We start from the raw sequence: 17681 nt of genomic DNA, 5'->3' as shown, positions 1-17681 counted from the left end.
AAAAAAACTCTGAAATCCAAACAGTGAGCTGTTCCTGATACAATTTATCTAATAAAAGTTTCCTATCGAAAGTCCATGGCCTGATTTAATTAACAGGACGATCCCATGGAAAACTGAAAATAATGGGATTATGGTCAGATATGGTCCTTGGGTTAATTTCGATCTTAGTAGACCCTGCAGCTTGAGCAGACGTAAAAACAAAATCAGTACGGACCATTTTGTTATGGGGTATTGAATAGAAAGTGTAGCCCTCTTGATTTGGATAGTGATAGTGCCAAAGATCTATCAGACCATGTTCAGTAAGAAGAATCCGGAGCGCCTTATAAAATTGAGGCTTTCGTCCAACATATGCGCTATGCTTGATTATATCTAACTGACTAGGGATATTGATATTAAAATCCCCGCAAAAAAACATTGAATGGTCCCAAGTAGCTAACTCTAAATTTAAATTCCTCAGGACCTGCGGGTCATCAAGGTTAGAAGCATATATCGAACAGACAGAAAGCAAACGATCATTAACCAATAATTCTACTACTAACCATCTGCCAGAATTATCTTGCTTTATCCTTCTGACCCGCCCAACTCCGGTTTTTAAAATAATAGCAACACCCCTGATTGTAGAAGTTTGGCGAGTGCAAGCCACTAAATCATAACCAAAAAATCTGAGATGAGCATGGCTACCCCAAGGGATATGGGTTTCCTGCAGGCAGATTAAATCCACCTGCATCACCTGCAGCATCTCATAAAAAATCCTACGTTTTTTAGGGTCATTCAATCCACAAATATTCCAAGTTGCACATGTCAATCTAGGAGCCGCCATTAAGTTTAATCAAAAACAAATAGCCCTGGAAACCTGTCTCCTCCTTTTTTATGTTTTATTTTGCACTTTAATATAGTGCAAACTCGACATGAAGGTTTTGGAGTGCTTGACATGAGAAGCCAGTTGCATTACAGATAGGCACATTTATTTTTAGGTATGGTGAAAATAAGTGATTTGCCCAGAATCAAAGGATGTTGTCCCTCCAAGACTCGAAACCTATTTGAAGAATAGGGTCTGTGTGTGTGCTGGGGGTGGGAGGAAGCTGCTTCAGTCATGGCGAAAATACCATATTTTGTAAAAACATTTTTGTGCTGTACAGTTTGTTTGCCCCTAGCTTGAATTAGCGCAAATGTAAATTGGTTGATGACTGCGCAAACTCGCTCGTAGTGGCAATTACTACTCACGTCTTCACAACCAAAACATCATGACGTCCCTCTAATCAAGGATGTTTTATAAATATCCACTTTCTTATGCTTTGACACAGAACATGTTAACCTTGTTCTGGTAACATGTTGCTGTCTCAAAACCTGCTGTGATAATGCAATTACTAGTTTTTTTTTTTCAAGCGTGTCTTCACAAGCTGGTAAATATAACATGCCATGCATGCTGTAAATTGAACACGCAACCCCTAAGCAGGTCTCCCTCAGAATGGCGGCGTGACTTGGTCTTTCTAACACCAACCAGGAACATCATGCCAATGACATATCGATTTTCCCAACAGCAAGACTCCGAGGGCTCCCAAGGGGCTGGATCACACACACCTTAACATTTCAGTTAATTACTGTGACACTGGGAAAACATTCAAGTCTAGAAAGATAGCTATGGCAAATCACAGCGGACTCACTATAGCTTGAAGAATGCAAGCACTGACAAAGCCAATAGTTTTCACTTTAGTATGCTTGTATTGTGAGGAGCTAGCATGCCACCATTTTAGAAAGGACACTCCTGCTGTCTCTGATAACTCATGCACTATTGCAGGAAAATGACAACATTTAGAGGCGCTTGCTGCTCAGGTTGGAAGAAGCTGGACACTGAGCTAAATAGAATGCTAACATTGTTAGCAGCTGTTATATATTTATTTTCAGCATATATTGCATTAAAATGCAAGCATCAGGAGATTTAGTTATGCACACACGTTTTTGTATTTATTTAAAGATCTCCAAAAAGTTTGTATTAACATGCCCTGCAACATTCCAGCCCCATTCCGAGTAAAGGCAGAAATGTAACAATTGCCTTTAGTAGTGTCTGAAATAATTACGACACAAAATATAGGCTTTAAAGCTTACCTAAAACTTATTGCTGTAACTAGCCGAATATGTTGAGAACACATTCTTAAAAAGAATAGAAATTTGCCAAGTCTACGGGAGGGTAAGTTTAAAATTTATTAAGGACGCGGAGGTGAGGATTATGCTAATTCTTTCTTCGCTTTATTACCAAAGTTTCAAACAGCAGCTTATCTCAAACATGTATAATAAACTACATTTCCCACAGAACTAGGGAAAAAAGAAAAGATAGTCTCTGGCCAGTCCTTCCACAACGTCCATGGCCCTTATCCAATAAATCATTCTGTCACTTCCTGCACTTCCTCTTTCTTCGCTGGATGAACTTCCCCATGTTTACGCATTCTGTTTCGCACCATCGTTGCCTGAAAGAAACAACACCAATCAAACACGTAATAACACCATAAAAGGCACAAGAAAACAAAATTGCAACCACATCCAGGCATGAAAACACAAATGGTGGAACGAATAAGGCAACAGTTAGCCAATCATAAAGAGACCACCCAGTCCAATCCCATGACCCCTTTATAACAGATAAAAAGATTACTTACATCCATACGGGGAGGGATAGCAACCAACGAGCTTGCAGGGTGGGATAATCTTGGCCTCCGCCTCCTTAATAGAATTGAAACTTACCTTCTCGTAGGCTAGGCAAATTTCTATTCTAAGTCAGGACCGGAGGTGAGGATTATGCTCTTTTAAAGCTCGTCAATGACCACCTGAGCCACATTCAGCAGCGGTTTAAAATAGAACCTTTTAAAGGTAGATTCCAACAACCAATCCGCTGCCTTCATAAGGTCTTCTTACCGAACCCCTAGGTTGAATGCTTTCGAAGCCATCGCTCCTCGTGCCGAATGCGCACCAAAAGCTCTCGAATTAAAGCCCGCCTCTTGCATTATCCAACGTACCCAGCGGGCTGTAGTGTGGGATGAAACCACTTTAAACAGCTTCTTAAGGGCTATCAGGAGTTGTCGTTCGCCTGGAGGGCGGACTTCCTCCGTAGCCTCCTCATAGGCTTTCAGACAGTGAACCACACAGAGCTTTGGTGACTCCTCAAAAGCAGGATAAGAGATTGTACGGGTATTGGACTTAATACGTCTACTCACTGTGAAGGTAACACCCTCAGGGGAGAAAACCCTCGCTGTAATATCCAAAGCTCTGACATCCGCATGACACCAGACATAGCAACATTGCTAATTTAGCCGACAATTCTTTTCTAGAAAGGAAACGGTTCGGTTGCCAAGATAACAATAGATTCAAAACCTGGTTAACGTCCCAGAGGACTGAATAGCAGGGTTCTGGAGGTAACGATAGCCTAATGCCCCTGAAAAGTTTACAAACAGAAGGATGTTCCCCCAAAGGGGCTCTATCCAACGGTGCATGACCCGCTGAAATAGCTGAACGGACCGTGTTCACCGAACTATACGCCAAGCCGTTCTTTGCCAAATCCGCCAGATAATTAAGAACATGCTTTAAATCTGCGACCATGGGATCCACTTCCCGTCGCATATACCAACATACCCAGCGCGTCCAAGCCGATCTGTATCGTTTGGAGGTGCTGTCCGCTCAAGCTCTGGAAAGTAGAAGTTCAGCGTGCTCCGAAAGGCCCGGCAATCTCCAGCGTTGCCTGTAATCCGCCAGGCCCATGAGCTGAAGTGAACCGTCCTCCAGCAGGCGGTGAGGAACTCCCTCCGGACTCAACAGAAGATGGGGAGTTCGGTGGAGTTGGATTGGAAAATCCCAAGAAAGTTCTAGAAGAACCAGAAACCAAACTTGTGACCTCCAAAACTGCGTTATCAGAACCACGGAATCTCCCTGCCTGCGAACCTGGGCCACCGCCCGGGTGATCATGGATAATGGTGGAAATGCATACCCCCTCTCCTGACTCCAATCCTAAGTGAAAGCATTGGTCGCCACCACCAGCGCATCCGGCCTCCAACTGAAGAACCAGGGAAGTTGCCGGTTGAGGCGACAAGCAAAGAGGTCGATAGAAAAAGGCCTCCAGCGTTCTTGCAGGCAACGAAAAATCTCCTGATCCAGCTTCCAAACACTGGCGTCCCGAAGGTAATGGGAGTGCCAATCCGCCACTAATTTCTCCCGCCCTGGTAGGTACTCCGCCATGACTGAGATCTCATTGGAAAGGCAAAACTACCAGAACTTACTTCACCATGTTCGCCAAGGCTTTGGATCAAGTGCCGCTCAGATGATTGGTATACCTGACTGTCGACACATTGTCCTTTTTTAGGAGTACCGAAGCCTGAGCGCGATCCTTGGTCCAGCAGCGGACTGCAAAGGAGCCCACCAGAAGCTCCAGGCAATTGATATGAAGTTGTTGTTCTTGAGGAGACAAATTTCTGCCGGTGGAGAACTCCCCAACCCCGCGCGCCCCAGCCTGCCCTGCTGGCGTCCAACTCTATCAACAAATCGGGCGCGGAATCGAAGATGGCTCTTCCGTTCCAGGCCTCCGTGTGGGATAGCCACCACTCTAACTCTTCGCGCACCTTGTCTGTCAAAGGGACCGTCTGAGAATACGTCAGGCCTCTCCGCAGATGGTGTGCCTTCAAGCGCTGAAGGGCCCGGTAATGCAAAGGACCCGGGGAAATCGCCTGAATGGAGGCCGAAAAGAGACCCACCAGGCGAGCTATCTGATGTAGAGAAGTCCCCTGTTTGGCCAGGGTTTGACGGATCTCGTGCCGAATCTTCACCACCTTCCTGGAGGGTAGACTTAGCGAAGACGAGACGGAGTCTATCTCGAACCCCAGAAAGACCGCCTTCTGGGTCGGGACTAGGAGGGACTTCTGGTTGTTGATCACGAACCCCAAATCCTGAAGCAAAGACACTACCATCTGCAGGTGACTCCGCAGTTGTAAAGGTCATTGGGCTAAGAGAAGAATATCGTCTAAGTAGACGATCAAGCGGACCCCGTGTGCTCTCAAGTATTCCACCGCCGGCTTGAGGACCTTGTTGAAACACCACGGGCCGAGGAAAGCCCGAATGGAAGACACCGGAACTCGTAAGCTTGTCTCCGCCAAAGAAATTGAAGGAACCGTCTGTGCGGTGGAAAAATCGGGACCACTAGGTACGCATCCTTCAGGTCCAGTCACACTATCCAATCGAGTGGCAGGAGGACGTCCCTGAGCAGATGAATGCCCTCCATTTTGAAATGCCTTTACACCAGCCACTTTTTCAATTCCCGAAGGTTGATAACCGGCCTCCGACCCCCGTCGGTCTTGTCCACCAAAAATAGGTTGCTGAGAAAACCTCCGGGATGGACTTCTGTAAGACAAACCGTCCCTTTGCGGAGCAGGTTGGCCACTTCCTTGTCTACCATAGCCGCGTCTGCCGCACAGAAAACTATTTGGTATGGCAGACGTCCTGACGGGGGGAACCGTAAAACTCTATTTGGAACCCCCTCACTGTTTGAAGCTCCCAAGCATCCCTGGTAAGAGCTTCCCAAGCGGGGAAGAACTGCGCAAGCCTGCCCCCAACTCGCACATGCGCAGTGGGCAAAACACTCACCGTTAACGTTTCCGTCGCCGCTTTTGTAACCTCCTTGGCCTCGGAAGCGTTGCCCTCTTGTCGGGTAGAAGTTGTTAAAATGCTGATCCTTTTGGTACTGCCCACTTCTGGAGCCTTGCTCCCTGCCCTGGGGGTTTGGTTCTGAGCACGGCCGGGCGGGCGGCTCCTACCCCGACCTGCCCCGCAGAAAACCCAAGGACTAAAAACTCTTTTAATATTCGCCTGGGCCTTGTCTAAGGAAGTAAACGTGGCGATGAACTTGCCCAGTTCTTTAACGAAGGGCTCGCCAAATAAACCCCCTTCTGCTGTTGCCTCCGCCTTAGAACAGGCTAAGACACCAAGTTTGGGGTCAACTTTTAGCAAAAGGGGCCTACGTCTCTCCGTTGAGAGGCCACAATTCGCATTGCCCATAAAGCAGATTGCCCTCTGCACCCAAGCTGACAGGACATCAGGATCAATCAAGGAGCCCGAACTACGGGCCTCCACCGCCATATCCAGGATTTTTGTCATCGGACCAACGGCGTCCAATAGCTTGTCCTGACACGCATGCCAGGAACGATCTATCCCTTTTTTGGGGTCTTTGATGAACTTAGCTAGGAAGGTGGCCATCTTTCCTCCAATCTCGGGGGTAAGTGCCACCTTACCTTCCAGAGTAGGTCGGGGACAGTCCGCTCGCAGTCTACTTCTGGCCTCATTCTCTAAAGGTTTCCTGAGTCGGGACGCTACGTATAAGGTGGCCTTCTCAGTGGGAACCCACTCATCCGACCTAGGATGCACGATATCATCCGGGTCTAACATGTTGGCTATGCCCGCCTTAGGTGGCCCAGTAGAACCCAATGGACGCCAAGACCTCGAGGAACCCGCTTCATCATCAGACACGTCCGGAGTGTCCCCTTGCTGAGTCTGAGGCGAAACCGGTTGGGGGTCCGAACTTGGAGGAGCAGACTCCTGGGGAAGCACTATGGGCGCCGTGTGCTCCAAGAAAGCCTGCTTGAGACGTTCAAAGGCATCCTTATCAACCTCCCCATCGCACTTTTTCTTGGGGGGAGGGGAACCCTCTCCGGCCAGCTGAACCGGCTCTGGCGCCCCCTGTGCCACCACCGGGGTAGCCTGGGGAGGCTGCCCTACTCTGGCGCACAACTGCTCTATCTTATCGGCCAAACGCTGTTCCATCGGGGTCATCAGCTAGGTGGCCTCCCTATAAATGGAGGTATCCACCTAGTTATAAAAGTCATCATCCCACTGTAGGTATGAAAAGGAGTCCTCCACCTCATTATACTCATGCTCCATGGCTAAGTAAAAACACCGGGCCCAATACTAGTGAGCAGACTCACGCAGCTCGCGAGAATGTAGTGGCTGAGGGTCTCTCAGGATATTAAGAGGCCAAAGGCACACAATTATATGGGACTGTCAACCCCAGGACACCACAACACCCTCAAGGTACAACGGGGTAGCTGCCTGGAACGGGTGTCAGTGTAATAGAAACTCAGGCCCGAGGCATAACACACTTTTTTACTGACCCTGTAGAAACAGGGTGTTAGGGGCTCACACTCCCGGTGCAACCTCACTTCTTCCTACCCGCTTATGAAAATGGGCGTATGACAAAAAGGGGGGCAGCAATACAGACCCAGTCTTGCTGGGCGCTTAAGGCAGCATACGGAGCGCGGGCAGAAACAGTGACCGGAGCGCTTCTCAACTTGTCCTGACTGAAACACGCTCCGTAATCACCGAGTCTCCACAGCGCCCTCAAGCGGGCGGCGGACCGCACTGCAGTCCTCGAAAGTAAAAATAAGACGCTTATAGAGCGCCGAACGTTCCTGTGGCAACAAGGAATCTGGGGAAAGAAAGCACCGAAGAGAAGCACAAGGCAATACATACCCCAGTAGAATACACAACTGCTCAAATGAGGAATATCAAAGCACTTCTCTTTAGCTGCAGAGCGGCGAAGAAAGAGGAAGTGCAGGAAGTAACACAACAATTTATTGGATAAGGGCTATGGACATTGTGGAAGGACTGACTAAAGACTGTCTTTTCTTTATTCCCTAGTTCTGTGGAAAGTGTAGTTTATTATACATGTTTGTGAAAAGCTGCTGTTGCAAACTTTGGTAATAAAGCGAAGGAAGAATTAGCATAATCCTCGCCTCCGGTTCTGACATAGAATTGCCATTTTTCGTAAATTTTTCTCTGGTTTGCATAAGCGCTGTAGCACATTCATTTATTCATAATAAGTGAGGGATACAGATAATGCAGATTGGATATGTCTTAGTGGGTTACATCAGAGAAGCGTTCACATTTGTTCTTCGAGGATCCCTGGCTGCAGACTAGCAATCTTAAACTGATAGCCCTCTCCCCGCTCAGCCCCCACTCCCAGCGCCCGGAACAGCTGCTTTCAGCTCAGCAGCAGTAGGCTCTGCTCCAGTTAGTACAATGGTATAGCATTGTCATGAGAGAATGCCTTTTGTTGTCTCGGATGGTGGTACAATGACAACAAGCATATGCAATGCAATAGGTCTTGCATTCACACGAGTTTAAGCTATTAGCATTGTAAAGGACAATGCCTTTTATTTATGTTTTGGGTTTTAAAACATAAATAAAAGGCATTGTCAATTACAACACTAATAGCTTCAAATCCCGCAAATGCGAGACCTATTGCATTGCAAATGCTTGTTGTCAGTGCTAAAGCACATCAGGAAAAAAGCATTGGCAAAGCCAGTAGGTCTGCATTGAGAAAACAAAGGTCAACATCTATTGACTTTGCCCACGCTTGTTGAAAGCTGCTGCTCTGTTATGCTATCACACAATAATTGCAGTTATTACAACCTCTTTTCAGGCGATGCGGCCATCACATCTGTTCTTCCACAGAGCTATGGAAATGAGCAAGAAAGGGATTTCCTGCAAGAGCCAGAGACCGAGAGAAGAAATTCAGGTCAATAGAATTCATGGGTACTTAGATATTGCATGTAGGACATTTGTGTGTATGTCATGCAACTAGAAAATTCACTTGACGTTACTGAACCCTCTAATAACGACCTACGCATCATTGTTAAATGAGTGGATTAGAGAAAGCCATTGAGTAATATTGTCTTTAATGGATGATTTTACCCTACCCTATTTGGATTACATGGTTAAAGAACAGCTTGCATAAAGAGAAGGTTTGATCTCACCGCACACTGTGGACACAGACATCAGAGCAGATCAAAATAGTGTTGCTGATTAATTTAATTTGGAATGTTCTCCCTCTAAACTTTGTCAATGTAATTCCAAATTTTAGGGTGTTACACAGTTCAGATCACATCCTATCTTGATCTTCTATTCATTTTTTCAAGTTGTACTTTTAACCTATCTCTTCAGATTTTCAAACAAAGCGTACATATTACTTACCTTGGTGACTCTTGCATTAGTTCTCCTTCCACTAAGCTCATAGCGGAAACATCCATTAACCCAGTGTTTTTACAACACAGCCTTTAGCACCCATGCAAATTTTGGTGCCTTTACTACGCATAATTTTACCCAGGCATGGTAAGTATAGTTAAGTTAAGTGTGTGTATGTATGTATATATCTAGTTTTAGTTAGGTGGGTATGGGTATAGGCAGTGCATAATTTGTATAAACAAAAAAAGTAAGTGCCAGGGCCCTTCTTGGGAGGACACTACCTCCTGCACCACACATTGCCCCTGCCAGCACTGCTAATAGCGGTTCAAATTGAACTACTAACATCACAACACTACAAGTGTGGAAATTCTGCCTATTTTAGGCCATACAAAGCTATAAAAAATGGTGTGAGTGGCATGTAATATTCTTCTATAATGTATATTGACTTACTCAACCCTGTTGCTGTGCTCATCTTAAAATTGTGCAGACATCGCCACTATGTGGTGGACTATCACTAGAGGAGGTGCTGACAATTAAGTGCTGGTGCTGAGGATCGGAAACCACTGCCTCAAATTAAACACTGGGCATAGTGTAGTAAGGGAATTTTTAAGGGAATTTTTAGGGATATTGGGTGATAAGTGTCATTATAAGGGGGGGTTGGGATTACCCCCATTAATAAATAAAATTAATGAAAAGAAACTCAAATATTTTACACTTGCACATATCTATACTGTTTATCTCTCTCTCTCTCTCTCTATATATATATATACCGTGTGATCAAGCGCTCTGTGGAGCGCGAAACGCGTCACGTTGATTTATGGAGCAATAAACTCAACTTTTTTGGACTTGTTCGTGGATTGTGGTTTGTACTACCGATGCCCGAGTGCTCGTTAAGGAACGCCGTTTGGACGAGGATATATATATATATATATATATATATATATATATATATATATATATATATATATATATGGATTTTCTTCTATTTGTCTCATCATGTTTCATTGCCTAGTATGCTGTTTGGGCTTGGATCTGCCCCTTGGCTCTCCCGTGATCATGTGCTCAAGGATCCTTAAAATGGATCCTATGCTGCTGCATTTCGTGAACTTTGTATGGCCCTTCGTGGATCAAAGAGCTGCCCTTATATTGTTGGACTTCTCTGCCACCTTCACTGTTGTTTCCCAAAAAGTTTTTAGTGAGTGTTTTCACTTGATCCATATAGAAGCCCACACTCTGCAGTGTTGTGCCATTAGTCTTGTAAGACTAAAGGCGAACAGTAACCACGCCCTACTACTGCTCTAGGCTCAAGAAATTGAATTGTAGAATGCTCACTGTCTTCCTCGAGCTTGACACTTTTTAACATTATATCACCTCTTTTCTACGATTGATATGCTTTGGATTTTTCTTTTTCACCTATGCAGGCGACACAAGGCAGAATCATACACTTGAAGTTTCAATCTTCTGAAATTCAAACTTGTTTCCAAAATTATTATTTGACAGTTTCCCACTGGATGTGCCACAACACTACCAAGCTCCATGCTAACAAAACCATAGTCCTTATTGTTAACCTGTGGTCTGATTCCTGGTGGCAAATCAGATTGAGCATGCCCCTGCTTCACCTTCTTTGGTGTGCAACCGTGGGCTCATTATGAACCCGGCACACTCTTTGACGTGTCAGATGGGTAAGTTGATGTGCTTCTTCTGACTGAATAATTCATCCACTGAGATATCAGTGGTTTTGGGCTTCTCCAATAAAACTAAGATTACATTCCATTCCTTCAACTCCCCTGATCAGGAGGACACCAGGACCGAGAGGCACTGGGTCAGTTGCATTGTGTGAGAGAGAGAAAGAGATAAAAGAGAGAGAGAGAAGAGACAGGGAGAGAGAGAGAGAGAGAGAGAGAGAGAGAGAGAGAGACATGTTTCACTGCCATGGGCGTTCTCTCCAGTCTTCTAATGGAGAATTGTTTACATCAACGCTTTGGGGAAATTGTATACATCTTTCTTGTCTCATAATACCTTAAGATAACATCTTGTAGTATCTCACAACTGTCACCCCCTGGTACCCCAGCCTATCAGAATGACTAGTGCACCCCCCCACCCGTGTTTCTCAGCCCTCTGCAGACAGGAGTTGAAGAAATGCAAAAAAGAAAGAAACAAATTCTATGCATCTAAGTTCGCCTATCTGGAATGATAATCTCCATATCCATCAGACTTCCCCAACCCTGCCCTAATTTAGGAAAGAACTGAAGATAGTCCTCTTTAAAGAACACTACATTGCGATGGAGTAATAGTGTATGCTCACTGTCATTAAACAACCACCCCTCCAGTCGCACACTGACAGTCACTTCGACTTTGATCCTGTACAGTGCTGTGCTGACTCCCGGCTAGATTCGTGCTGTACAAATACCACACCCATGCATACTTAGATGTATGGTAACTAGTCTAGCATGAAAAGGGATTCCTCTTTTCCCCCCACAGAAAAGCATGTATTGTTTTGCATCAGAATCAAACATGCTTTTATGTGTTTTGTTGTGTTCTTTTTGTACAGTATTTGAAGGTGGTGAAGTTGTGAGATGGTGGCAGGGAAGGGTTCCTAGTGCACATACCCTATTTCTCCTGCTTTGTTGAGTGAGCATCCTTCGCCTTGCCGGACAATGTTGATAGTTAAAGGCAAGCATCAAGATGGCAGGCCATATATACTCACTTGTTTTGCCGGAAGCTAATTTCTTATTTTCCATACCATTTTATGTCCTTACATTTTGCTTGTCACTTCTTGTAGCAGTGCATCAATCGTGTGTGTTGCACTACAACCTGGGGCTTCTCAAGGGTGTGGACTTTTTCTCAAAATGCATAAAGCAGTTTTGTCTTGGCATAGGACCCCATGCTCCTGGGAAGCCTCTATTCACAAAAGTGTCTCACTACTACTGATTACCTTCAGTACAGAGGAAAGGCAAGGTTCAGTCGGTGCTGCAGTAAAAGCCGTTGGATTTTCCATCCTTGCGGACCCTTCTTCAGGGCCCTGAAATTTAAGGTGGTAGGGGCCTTTAACTCCTGCAGTGCCAGGGGCATGTGAGGAGAGTAACCTCTTCGGATGATTGATCTGCAGATGGCAGGGAAAGGTGTGTAAGCTAATAGAAGACACATACTTAAAGGTGTATTTACAAACTACATTTTGTAATACGTTTAGTAGTATTGCAATATTACTGCTCACATACTCAAAGGTGCTGTTCACAAACCTATGCGTGAAGGCCTATGCCTTCTCCTGTCCTATGTTTTATGAGCAGAGATCTTCGCCTCGACTGCAGAAATCTTCTCACATGTACGCCTACATTTTAGCATTAAATGTGGGTTGAACAGGGGTGAGTGGCTGGAAAATGGAGGATATTTTCAAATAAATGGGAGGAGGAAGAAGGGGTTAAGTGGGGACTAGGGAGGGGTTTAGGGAAGGACTTGCACTCACAAAAGAGTGAGCCCCTTACTAGTCACAAACTACCGACCTCATTAGTACATTTACTCCAGCTGAGACCAAGAGCAAGTCCAGCACCTCCCATAAACACTTGGGCACTTAAAAATGAAACCCCATTTAAAATGTTAAAATTCATTCTTTTTTTTAACTTCTGAGATATATTTATACATTTTATTTTGATGTTAAAAACATTCAATATTATTTATAGGTAAATATTTCATTATAAAATATTTTAAGAACATTTTGTCTAATTAAAATTAAATATAACTTTGATTTAAAAAAAAAAGTATTATTCATGTCAATGTAATCTATTCATACATTTTAATAACTTTGAATACATAATAAATATAACAAAATTACTCTAGGCACGTTTTTGAATACATCTTTTAAAAATAATTCTAATTTAATATGCTTCAAATAAATATTTAATTTAAACTTTAGTTAATAGTGCTGTAGTTTTTTAAAGCATTATATTACATTTAAAATACATATATAAAATAATTTTACATAAACGTTTCATATGAAAATATTTTTGGGGTAACTTAAATCTTTACAAGCTTCCCTATACTTTACCATAGGGAGCACTCTGCCCCGATTGTGATGGGCCTCAGCCAAGTGTGCAGAACATAAAATTATTGGTATAAAGTCACTAATAATAGCAATTTTATGGTTGTATTTGATGTTTTTACTGACTCTGACCCCTTTTCAGGGGGTGGAGACATGTAAGTTTACAGTTTGCAGTAACTTTACACTCTGAAATGCTGAATATTTTAAAGTACTACAGTTACTACACAGTGTAAGATTATTGTTACACATGTAAATCTACTCATGGGAAAAGTTACCTTTGTGAATAGCCCCCTTAGTGTTCACCCTTAATTGTTCGGTAAGAGTTTACACATTACCTTCATAGCATTTTAGCAGTTCCCTACTCAGGACACCATAGCAGCCCCACTTCCATGACACAAGTCTGAATAGTGGACCAGTGCGACTTGCAGCTCTTTGCTATATTTTCCTGCCACACATGTAGATTGGCAAAAGTATTCTTTAAATCCTCCTACTCTGTCTATTCCAGATTGATTCTCCACATTCTGTCTCTTTACTGTCATCCTTTTTGATATGAACCATTTTATTCTCCGCGACCTTCAGCTACTCCCCAATAACGTGTGTATCTCTGCTTCACAGACACATTCTTCATCTCCTTAACCTCTTAAAAAGAATTAGATAAGAAAAACACAAAGGCCAAAGTTTGTCTAAAAGAAAGGTGCCTCATGCAGTGTATAGCCAGCATAGGTACAAAGGCACACAGACATGAGAGCACTGCCTTACTCTGTTACAATTCACACTCAACCGGAAATGTCACAGTGATTTCTTTTTTTTATCTTTTTTTTTTAGTCCTCATTTATCTTCAAATATGCTTTAAATTCAAGGATGGAAATTTTCCACCCAACACAGATAGCCAAATATTTGGGGGGTTTCCTGTCACTCCATATGGAGAGAAGGGATACCATAGATCTCCGGAAAACTACCCCTTCGGCTTCATTATGGTGGGTCCAGCCCTAATCTTGATTCTTAAAAGGAAGTGCTCCAGTGTCTTCCCCAACCAATGGGGTCTGTTTATAGCATAATATTTAATCATTGGACCACACAGTACAAAAAGTAAACTATATCCATGTCCGGCATAGTGACCAAAATATATGTGTAGGGAAAACAATTAGTCTGAATATCAACAAAATTTCAATCACCCCCGACCCAATTTTTTTGAAATCTAAACCAAAGAACTCCTCTCCACCCACTTATCCCAGATTTCCCAAAATTTGTTTTTTTCCAACTTTGTACCAGATTGGTCCAGATTTGATACCCTCTGAATGGAGTGTAACCACTCATCTTCTGTAGGTGGGCATGCTAAAATCCATTTGATACACAGTTCTCTTCGAGCAAGAAGTATCAGAGTAAAGAAAAATGCTCTATGTTTTTTTTGTTAAAAAACCACTGATTAAATCCCTCGGAAGTATCCCAAATATTATAGCCACCGTTATTCATTTTATTTCAAACCCCATAACATTTTAAATAGTCTTACCTACTTTCCGCCAATAAGAGTGTATTACCGGGCGACTCCAGAACATGTGCACCTCGTTTGCTTTATCTTCTCCACATTTTGGACACTTCTTAAACTCTTGACTTCCCATTTTCGATCATTTCTGGGGTGTCCAGTAGGCTTTGTGTACTGTGAAGAGGTGTTTTTTTTAAAGGTGCAGCATTTACATAAGACCATAAAAAAGACATAGATACTTGCCCAATTTTTTCGAGGTCTTCATGCGGAAAGTCCTTCTTTCATTTTTCATTGAATGAGGCCTGCATATCTACTCCATTTTGGGCTAATAACCAGTACCACTCTGATACTTCTTTTGGCTTTGTTTTGTAAGAACAGATTTTCAACGCCAGTCCCGAATTCCCTTTTTAACTCTATACCTACAGATCTTTCCCAACTGCTCAACTGATAATATTTAAACTTTGAGACTGAGTTCTCACAAACCGCCGAAAAATGGGGCCAGGAAATCAATTCCGCTTTGACAATCAATTGCCCCCAAGTAGTGATGTCACTGGTGCAGAGGGGAATTGCAAGGGCATCTTCCAAGCACAAAGGCATTCCTGGTGAATCCCAGACGGTTGCTACCTCGTTGTAATAAGGTATCTTTAGAAGGCTTCTAACCTGAACCCAAAGCTTCATAGCTGAGACCAGTATCTTTAATTTAACCTTCTTAAAATATTTTGGACGTCCAAATTTTAAAAGAAAACATCCCGCTTGTTGAGAGAACTCTGTTGTTAGAGCCTTATATAGTGGAGAGAATTTGCTTTCCAATAATAATGGTCGAAAATCTTTTAGGTGGAAAGCGCAGAAATATAAAAATAAGTTGGGGGTTGCTATGCCTCCATAAGCTGTTTTCTTTCTAAGTTTCTTTAGGAAAATTCTAGGATTTTTGTTTCCCCAGATCAAACTTGACAAAAACGCCTGCACCTTTTTAAACCTCATTTTTAGAAAATCTAATGGAATAGAATTAAATAAGAACGTATACTTTGGCAAAATTGACATTTTCAATACATTTGATTTACCTAATAATGAAAGTGAGAGCCCCCCCATGTTTGTAATTGTGTTCTAACTTTTTTTGTAACTTTTTCAAAATTAACCGTAGCTATTTTGTCGATGTTTTGGACTATTTGGATGCCAAGATATCTAATCTCCTTCTTTATATATGTGCTCCTAAAATTGATATTCCATTTCATTAGTTCGGTTTTTTGTTGGTTAATACTGTACCCGGAAACTTTCCAAAACTCTCTAATTTTGCCCATATCTCTGGAAGCGATCTTTCTAGATTGCTGTTGTAGATTATAAGGTCATCTGCATATAACCCAATTTTTTTCTCCCATCCATTACACCAGAAGGGGATAATGTTCTGGCAGGCTGTCAATATGCACTCTAAAGGTTCAATATAAATGTTAAAAAGTAAAGGGGACAGGGGACACCCCTGTCTTGTACCCCTTCCTATTTGTATTGACCTAGTTAATTTCCCATTGATCAGGATTTTAGCGGTGGGATTTTTATGAATGGCTTTGATTGCTGACAAAAGATTTTCACCTAAGTCAAGATGTTGAATTACTTTAAACAAAAAAGACCAGTTGACCCGATCAAAAGCTAATGTAACAGTGATGAAGGGTATATGCCTAAATATCATTCTCCGGGGATGCTTAAAACACATATAAATTAGTACATTCCTGGTTCTTTGTTCAGAAATAAATATTCTTTAAATACGTCTCTTAAATTATTTTATTTCTCAGTTCTGCGCATCACAATTTTGGTTAACAAATATATGTAATGACGAAAATGTCTGACATGATTGGTGTTTCATAAATGAAGATTAGTGAATTTAATGGCAGACTTTGAGCCTAACAACTTAATGTTTTGTGGTTTTAAAGTTTTTCTTATATGGTGATTGCTCAATTGTTACATTTTGTGACTGTTTAAGGTGTCAACAAATCATCCATGAACGCTGGGGAACAGCATCATTCCAGTAACTGGGAGCGAACATACGACTTTGGTGAACTTGGGACAAGTTTCAGCCAGAAGTCAGAATATTTTAATCATCCTGTTATCCATCCTGGCAGGAATGAATACGCCTTTACCGACAGCAGGTTCAATCAAGGATCAAACATTGTTAGTCCCCAAGGAGCCCTCAGAGCACAAAGAACATGTGCAAGGCCTGAAGATGGGAAGAATTTCAACAGTTCTGCAGCCACTATTCCTCTAGACGAAATAGACCCTGCATTGAAAATTTGTATGTGTAGGCAGTGCGGAAACATTTTCAATCAGTCAGCAAGCATGCAGGAGCAAAAAAATACATGCTGTGAATGTGAGCATGCTCTATGCCAGTCAGCCTACCTCCCCAAAGATGCAGTGGAAGATATGGAAGGTAAAACCCACACATGTAATCAATGCGGGAAGAGTTTCAGAAAGTCACAGGCTCTAATAAGACATCAACGAATACATACAGGGGAGAGGCCGTACACATGCAATGAATGTGGAAAGACTTTCCGAGAGTCACATGCCCTGGTGATTCATCAGCGACTACACACTGGAGAGAAACCATATTCTTGTGATAAATGTGGGAAGACTTTCAGGCAGGTATCACACTGTATAAAACATCAGCGAATGCACACCGGCGAGAAACCCTATATTTGTCATGTCTGTGAGAGAAGGTTCATTGACTCATCAACCCTGAAGCGACATAAACAAATACATACCAGAGAGAACATGTGAAGAGTCAATAAAAATAAAAAGAACTTTCACAGTTTACCAAGATTGATCCCTAATTGATAAACATATGTTACTTTAGTCTAATAAACTGTGAGTGTAAAAAGGGTGTATCTGTGACTGAGAGGCAGCAACATTCTTTCAAATAATGATTATGTGCCTGTAGAGAACAACTGCAGGCGATTTCCAAAGGTCTGTGGTTCAAAGAAATCTGAAGGAAAACCACTGGTATTATCCCATTTTTATAGTGCAATATAGCATTTTATACTCATATAGGTTTATTTATTTACTTATTTAAAGGTCTCCCAAGGTGCAGACTTAGCCCTGGGAAAAGGTGCCAGAGAGTGCTGTACAGACACTACATTCATAAATACAAGTAGAACTGTTTCCACTCTGGGAAAGAGGTACTAGAGG

The 17681-nt window shown here is 42.8% G+C and overlaps 1 protein-coding gene across 3 annotated transcripts in view; it reads left to right on the top strand.

The window, feature by feature from the left end:
- The window catches only part of LOC144763310 (uncharacterized), a 109853-nt gene extending 92480 nt beyond the window's left edge, over positions 1-17373 (top strand). For 2 of the 3 annotated variants that reach the window (XM_078648787.1, XM_078648785.1), the window contains exons 7-8: positions 8450-8545; positions 16483-17373. In XM_078648787.1, coding sequence (XP_078504913.1) covers positions 8450-8545; positions 16483-17273 — 887 coding nt within the window. In that variant the 3' untranslated portion in view covers positions 17274-17373. The remainder of the gene's footprint in view (positions 1-8449; positions 8546-16482) is intronic. The other variant, XM_078648786.1, reaches the window with a different exon arrangement.
- The last annotated feature ends 308 nt before the right edge of the window (positions 17374-17681 follow it).

This window comes from Lissotriton helveticus, chromosome 6 (genome assembly GCF_964261635.1).
Source record: "Lissotriton helveticus chromosome 6, aLisHel1.1, whole genome shotgun sequence".
Lineage (NCBI taxonomy): Eukaryota > Metazoa > Chordata > Amphibia > Caudata > Salamandridae > Lissotriton > Lissotriton helveticus.
The sequence above is the reverse complement of the archived record's forward strand: the minus strand, read 5'-3'. Positions and strand labels throughout refer to the sequence as shown.